Source organism: Diceros bicornis, chromosome 3 (genome assembly GCF_020826845.1).
Source record: "Diceros bicornis minor isolate mBicDic1 chromosome 3, mDicBic1.mat.cur, whole genome shotgun sequence".
NCBI classification, from domain to species: domain Eukaryota; kingdom Metazoa; phylum Chordata; class Mammalia; order Perissodactyla; family Rhinocerotidae; genus Diceros; species Diceros bicornis.
In genome coordinates, this window is record NC_080742.1 from 67,523,875 (window position 1) to 67,531,883 (window position 8,009).

The following is an 8,009-nucleotide window of genomic DNA, read 5'->3' on the forward strand; positions in this document are numbered from 1 at the left end:
AACAGAATATGCAAGCATCATTGTTTATGAAATCCCAAACATACTTAAAGTTTCCATCTTGAAAATTCTTTATTCAGACATAAGATTTTAAGACAAAAAAGATCCCATTTTTTTTAATCCTGAGTACGTATAAACTGTTTTTCAAATATTGCCATCAGATAAATTAACAAGTTGAAATCTCCTGAAATTTACTGCATTAGCCAAGTATTATCAAAACACAAGACAGATTGCTTTTCTTGATGTCTGCTGCTAGATTTTTGTTAATTTATGTTTCCAAAACTGTAGCATCATAAGTCAATGTTGCACAAAGGTATTTAATGTCATTTATAAAAATCTAGTAATATAAATTGTTGACTCCTTGTAAAGCATCCATTAAGACACAGAAATATCACTGAAGCATATTTATGCCTTTGATCTTGAGGTCTGCATAATGATTCTTGCCAGAAGGGCAACTTGTTCCCTGGATTACAGAACAGAAAATCTGCTCTTGGAAGAGCAGCTCAACCTTATCTGAGGTATTTCATTCTAAGAAACTAAAGGGCACCTGCACCTCTTGGTTTTTGTTTTTGCTTTTTGTTTTTTTAAAGCAGATCTCTAATTCCTGTTCTGCTCCAAATCTAAGTGAGCAGATAAAGTTCTGCTCTGGACAAGACCTGCCCTCCTGTATTGGGGTAAACGGAGTGCACCCCTGAGGAAGCAGGACTCCAGAGTGATAGTTTTGATGAGGGTTAAATCAAATTGATGATGCATATGAACGATGAGCACATTGGGGATTGTCAGAAACAGGCACCATCGTTCATTCAACAATGTTCAAGTTCAGATGCCAGCCTAGTTCTCTTCTGCATTGGCTATGGAATGTAGCAGCCAGACTAATTGAAGATGTGTGGTGATAGCAGACAGTAGAGAGCCCAGGAGAGTTCCCAAGCCTGAATTCCAATCCTGTGTCTGCCATTAAGTGGGAAGGTATCCTTGATCCAGTCATCTGACAGCTTTAGCCATCAATTTCTCTATCTCAAATGGGACTCCATTTCTTTAAGGATGCCTTCGGCTTTAAATATCTACTAATCTGCTGAAGCAACTGTGCTTTGATTGATGTGGAATTTTGAACTGCTTTTAAATGGAATGACTGATTACTAGCAGAACTTTGTTGGGTTCAGTGCATTATGAATACATGTCAAAATGTACAATGAGGATATTTTTTAAAATATTCCCTCCAAATTCTTTCATCTCAGATAGATGTACAGAAATGTCCATGTTCACGTTGTGAAAAGGACATTTCTCCTAACCTCACACAGAGATACATTTCAACTCAATGTCTTAGAAGGCAATAAGAGACTTAGGGGAGACCTAGAGATAGGAATCGGGTAGGAGGAGAAGGGACTTCAGGAATGAGATGTAAGTTCCTAGGGAAGGAGTGTGGAGCACAGGGCTGGACCTGGGCCTGGGAATCAGGAAGTTAGAGTTCTAATTTCAGCTTTTCCAGTGATTCACTTGGGACCTTGAGAATGTCTGGCCCATTTTAATCATTCCGTGCCTCAGTTTCCTTATCTGCCAGCTAGAGTGAGAGTCCTTGGCTGAGTGCCCAGGATTGCGAGAACATACTGTGCAGGGCCATGAAAATACAATCAGTACCAAAAATGCAAAACATCCTACTTACTAGATGTCCTAACTTAGAATGGAAACCCTAAGAGTAATTCCTTTAATAATCAAAATGGGAATGTTTTAGGAAGCGTATCTATCTGGGTGAAGATTAAGTGAGTAAGACTGTTATAAGGGCTTGTAGTCCTGGGGATACATAAGCAAAAAGAGGTCAGACTTGAAGTAGGACAAGTTCCAGCTTTGCCACCTAGCATTTGTGTGACCTTGAGTAATTTCTTAACCTCCCACGGTACCCTTATCTGTAAAACAGGAATAACAGCATGCATCTCAGAGAATTGGGGTAAAGATGATAACAGATGGAAGTTCTTTTGAGCCACTGGCGGGGTTCGAATTCACAGCCACTATGTACTTTGCAGCTGATAGTTTCTCTTATTACAATTGCCTGTTAAAAAGCTTAGTCCCCCACAGCAATGAATTTTTTAATGCTATTATTTACTGAGAATTTACTATATTGCAATGCTCTATCTTCATGCTAAGCAGTTTACATAAATTATCTCGTGTTTACATAAATTATCTCCTCACAAAAACGTATTACTATTACTGCTGTGGAAATGGAGGTAGAGAGGAACCAAGCTTTATTTCTGGCTCCACTGTGTTTCCGTAACCTGCCTTCCTTTCTTTTTCTCAACTACATCTAATTGGCTGTACTTTTAGTATTCTTTTAAGCCACGTTAAATTTTCAAGACTAAAGCAGCAACTAACAAACTGAATATATTTATATAACATGTTATTTTTGTCATGTTGCTGTCCACCCCTGGAGACCTGCTCTAAATTCACTTGGATATTTGAGGATAAATCATGCTCACTGGCAGTTTCTGGAAAGCACTGAAAAAGGAGCTACACTGAAATTTTCTAAGCGACTTAAAAGAAAGCTTAAGAGTTTCCAATATGTTATTTGAAAAAAGCATTTATATTTATGCTTAGAAAAATAAAGTTATTATCAAGAAATCTTACACACATTCATAAGTTCACAGATCTTCACTAAGGACCAATTGCATATGTGATGTGTATGACCTCATCCTAACACTGTCCCCAGAGGCCATGCTGTGCGAGTTCTTACAATCACCCACAGGGTTAAAGTCAGCAGACTCTTTTTTGTTAATGTGTCTTTTAATTATGAAATACTATAATTGCCTTGGAGGAATTTGAAAAGTTGTTTTTAAAACAATGTGGTATTAAAGATAGAGTTGGTATCTTTTAGACCAGATTCGAACTTAAAATCCACCTCTTATTTGTCCAATTTATTAACATTTCTGAACCTCACATTTTTTTTTCTATAAAATGAGAATAGTATATTAAGAGTTGCTGTGAGTTAAATGAGAACAGTGTCCAATCATAATAGCCAGTCAACAAATGTTAATTACTATCCCTTCCCTTGGAAAAGAATCTCAAGGCAGACGTGCTTCAAGTCTGCTCTGTAAAGAGATAGGAATCCCCTGCCCCAGTAAAGTGCTTCCCGCCCTCTTTTGGTAATAGACTCTTTTTATTTTCTAATAAAAGTGATGGACCCTCATCCATTGTACACTCAAAACATATGTACCCATTTCAGGGCATTCATGGACCACCAGTGCCCATCCTTTGACCTCATATTAAGAACATCTGCTTTAGTGTATTAATTTTGGCTTCACCCAATCCTCTTACAAAACAAGATCATCTTTAAAAAATAAAATTATTTGGGTACCTTGCTGTTGAATGAAGGAAAACTACAGGCCTTTATTTTTAATAGCTTTGGAAAAATGCACTGTCAGAACAAAGCCCCATAGTAGACAATTGAGTAAATTGCCCAGAAACTTCATTAAAGGATTGATCTAACTTGCCACGTATTTTGTGAAACCTTTTAAAACGCGCAAGTCAATGTTTACCCCTGAGTCTAGATCTAAATGGGCAAAGAAAAAATTAGAACAGCAATAAATCTATATAACTTCATCTACATAATTGTGAACATACCATTTTTACATATTACATTATTAGGATATTGGACAATAGATCAAGAAACAGGATGTTCTAGAAAATAAACTTTAACTATTGGTAAGCATCATGTACTTTTTCCAAGAGATGTTTTATTGTGTTGAATCAAAGGTGGCTCCTTGTCACTGAGAGCCTTCACGGAGTCAGTCACCAAAGTGTTCATTCTCTAATCCTAAACTTGGCTAGATTACTGAGGGCAATCATCAATTTGTGTGGATTTCAAACTATATTAGATCTCTTCAGATAGCCATCACCACCAAGCAGTTGAGTTGGCTCTGTCCTACTCTTGGTAATTTTTTTTAATCCTATGCTTCAATTTAGTCTATAAAAATCCTTCCAGAGGGATAAAAAGTAATGAGAATTCACTGGTTAGGTGAGCATGTACCATGGGAAAGAACGGTATTGGGAAAGGGGCCAAGTTTGCATTCTGGTCTCACCATTGCTGTGTGCTTGATGCTAACAAGTCACCTTCACCTCTCCAAACTTCTGTATCTTCTTTTGTAAAATGATAACAACTCACCTTCCTGGATTGGTTTGAAACCCCAGATCACATGGAGATGGTGCATGTAGGAGTACTTGGTAACTCTTAAGTGCTATGTGACTGCAAACTCATTGATTACTTTCTAGTGGCCACCACAAAGGGACTACTACAGGATTCATGAGGTGTGGACCACTGATATTTGCATCTGTCCTTATTCAAAACTTTACTCTGTTTGTTTAATTCAAAAGTAAAGCTCTCCATTGACATTTTTTTAACTCCCTTCCTTTCTAATTTTTTTCTTGCCATTAATGTCACCTCTGTTCTGCCTAGCAGTCAAATCAGAATCTCAAAGCTCAAAGCTCATCTTAGGCTTTTCTCTCTCCCTATCCTTGAACTAATCAAGTCCTGTAGATTCTTCTTTTAATGTCCCTGGAATTCATTCTTTTCTTTTCTTTTTTTTCATGGACACTATTCCAGGTTTGACCCTACCATCTCAAACTTAGGATAGTCTTTCTGCCTCGAGTCTCTTTTCCCTTTTCCCCAGCCTGCACACTGCTGTCAAATTCATCTTGATAAATGACCACATTGGTTGTGGCTGCATTCCCTGACCCTAACATCTTCAATTGACCCCCAATGTATGTAAGATAAAATCGAGTCTGGCCTCAACCTGTCTTTCCAGCTGTGGCCACACAGGTCTATCTGCCTGTGACTCACCGTATCATCCTTCCTTGTTCCTGGGGTCTTGTTCACACCATTCCCAAGCTCCCTTCTCCCTTCCTTTCCAGATCATACCCCATTTTCCAAGCCCTGCTAAGTCCCACCACCCCATGAAGACTTCTTGAGTCCTCACAGCTCACAGTGATCTAATTTCCTGAAGAAATTCTATGAATTAACTGTTTGAAGAGTCGATAATCAGTTATGAACTAGCTACCCCTTAACATGGTGTGTGTAGTTGTCTTGAAGTGCAATTAACTTAGGTTGTGTCATTTACATTTTACTGAGTGCCTTTAATAAATAAACACTTAGTAAGTATTTATCCATGTTTCTGGGTTTTACTTGAAGGCAGGAATTTTATCATGTCCTTTTGGTTTCCCCTAAAACAGTGGGTCTCAACCTTTCACGTGGGAGAGAAACACCTGGAGAACGTGTTAAGAGTTCTCCAGGATTCCACCCCTAGAGATGCAATAAGCTCCGGGGGAGTGCAGGGCAAATATTTGCATTTCCAAAAGTTCCAAGTGATGCTGATGCTGCCTTCAAGCATCTCACACAGAATCTGTACATAAAAGCTAATCTATATTTATGGATACTCAGTAGTGGGTTTTTTTTCCTCTTTTATTCTATTTTAAGCTCATGTTCTGTCACTTCTTCCCTTTAGATTGATTTTGAAGATGTGATTGCAGAACCAGAAGGGACACACAGTTTCGATGGCATCTGGAAGGCGAGCTTCACCACCTTCACTGTGACAAAGTACTGGTTTTACCGCTTGCTGTCTGCCCTCTTTGGCATCCCAATGGCGCTCATCTGGGGCATTTACTTTGCCATTCTCTCTTTCCTGCACATCTGGGCAGTAGTACCATGCATTAAGAGTTTCCTGATTGAGATTCAGTGCATCAGCCGTGTCTATTCCATCTACGTCCATACCTTCTGTGACCCACTCTTTGAGGCTGTTGGCAAAATATTCAGCAATATGCGCATCAACATGCAGAAAGAAATATAAATGACATTTCAAGGATAGAAGTATACCTGATTCTTTTTTTTTTTCCTTTTAATTTTCTCGGTGCCAATTTCAAGTTTCAAGTTGCTCGTACAGCAACAATATATGAATGAATTTTCTTGGTTCAGAACAAAGAAATCACTCTCTCAATCTTCATAACTATTATTTGTCTCTTCTGAGCTAGTTCATCTATTTTTTTTAATGGTCTGAATTTTTTAAACCCATTTAAAATTTTTTCCTCACATTTTTATTTCCATGTGGATCATTGTTTTATTGGCTGAGATATGAACCTATTGTTGAAATATAATTTGAGAGAAATATGGAGAACTGAGGAGGAAAGAAAACAACCAACAACCTCAACTGCCTGTTCTAAAATGTTGATCATTTTATGGTAAGGGAAGAATTCCAGGCTATGGCCATTGAGAGTACAGGTATGTGGCCAGGTTTTAAGCAAACTCTTTCTCCACCATCTGAAGTGTTAGTGGATTGCTGCCATTCACGTTAATGATCCAATGGGCTATAGTGATCTTTATCAAGTTAGAAAACACACTCTGCATTCACATGGTCCGACTAATGCCTTACCCTTCTTCAAATTTTAACTTGTGATACATTCTGTGCCTAAATATTTGTTATATAGATAATGAAACCTAAGTGCCTTCGTATTCTTCACACTTTCCTTTTCAAATAGGGTCCAACTCGTCAACTTTCATTAGGTCAGCAGCCTCCCTGAAGACCAAAATTAGAAAATTCATTAACTAGTTCTCCATGCTTGTTTCTGACTCTGAGATACAGTCGGATGAAGTTCATGACTGCACTTGATCACGCAGTATCTTTATCCATGTCGAGTATGGTTCACATCAGCCCCATGAAACGAATTAAGGTGGACGAACAGGGTTGAGCCCTCTCTGAGCTGGCAGGAGTGGAAGCCAGCTTTCCCTGCCTCTCATCAGCTGAATGAGGTCAGCATGTCTATTCAGCTTCGTTTATTTTCAAGAATAATCACGCTTTCCTGACTCCAAACTAATCCATCATCGGGGTGGTTTAGTGGCTGAACATTGTGTTCCCTTTTCAGCTGATCAGTGGGCCTCCAGGGAAGGGCTCATAAAATGGAGGCCATTGTGTGAGACTATCACAGTTGTTGCAAATGTGACCCCTTCAAAGTAAAGCACTTGCAACCGTCTGTTATGCTGTGACACACAGCCCCTCCCCTTGCCAGGAGCTTTGGACCAAATCCAAGCATCACTTTGCTCAGAGAGAAGACGGGGGAGGAGGCAGTAATAAAAGATGGAGGTAATTTCGCTGGAATAAATTCAGTTCTTTTGAACTCAAACTGAGGAATTTTACCTGTAAACCTGAGTCATACAGAAAGCTGTCTGGTACATCCAAAAGCTTTTTATTCCTCTTGTTCATATTAAGATTCTGCCCTTGGGGATTTTATTTTTAACTTTCAGTTATGCTTTTATTTTTATTTTCATACACCTATTGGAACCCTGCTTGTTTGTTGGGTTTTTTTGGGGTTTTTTTTGTTTTTTTTGCCTCTTCCAGTTTTCCTGACACTTCAGTTATCAACCTGTTACCTACTTTGATTTTTTGCATTTAAAACAGACACTGGCATGGACATAGTTTTACTTTTAAACCGTGTACATAACTTAAAATGTACTATACTGCATACTTTTTAAGTGTAAAGATATTTTTATCTTTATATGAGGAAAATCACTTGGGAAATTGCTTTGTGATTCAATCTGTAAACTGTGTATCCCAAGACATGTCTGTTCTACATAGATGCTTAGTCCCTCGTGCCAGTCAAGTGCTGGTCCAGAAGACTGCTAAAATTTTATATGCTTACTGATATATTTTACACTTTTTTATCCTGCATGTCCTGTAAAGGTTACAAGTCTGCACAATAAAAATGTTTAACAGTTCAACAGTCAGCTTTAATATTTTTCCCCAAAATAGATGTGCATGTGTCAGTGTCCGTATGTGTGTGTGTAGGGAGCATGTACATAGTGTGTGTACATTTTTGTAGTGTGTTTGTGGGGGTTTTTCCACTTTTCAACTATTACAAAGTCATTTAGGTGGGATCTTGCTTCTAAGGCAATCGCCATTCATGAATTACTTCAGACAAAAGTTACAATTAATAAGAAAGATTTGTTTAGCAGTTTACCCAGTGCTTTATTATATGTCATC

The 8,009-nt window shown here is 38.3% G+C and overlaps 1 protein-coding gene across 1 annotated transcript in view; it reads left to right on the plus strand.

The window, feature by feature from the left end:
* CAV1 (caveolin 1) overlaps positions 1-7,741 on the plus strand; it is a 33,752-nt gene extending 26,011 nt beyond the window's left edge. The window contains exon 3 of the mRNA XM_058528775.1: positions 5,484-7,741. Coding sequence (XP_058384758.1) covers positions 5,484-5,825 — 342 coding nt within the window. The 3' untranslated portion in view covers positions 5,826-7,741. The remainder of the gene's footprint in view (positions 1-5,483) is intronic.
* Positions 7,742-8,009: the final 268 nt, after the last annotated feature.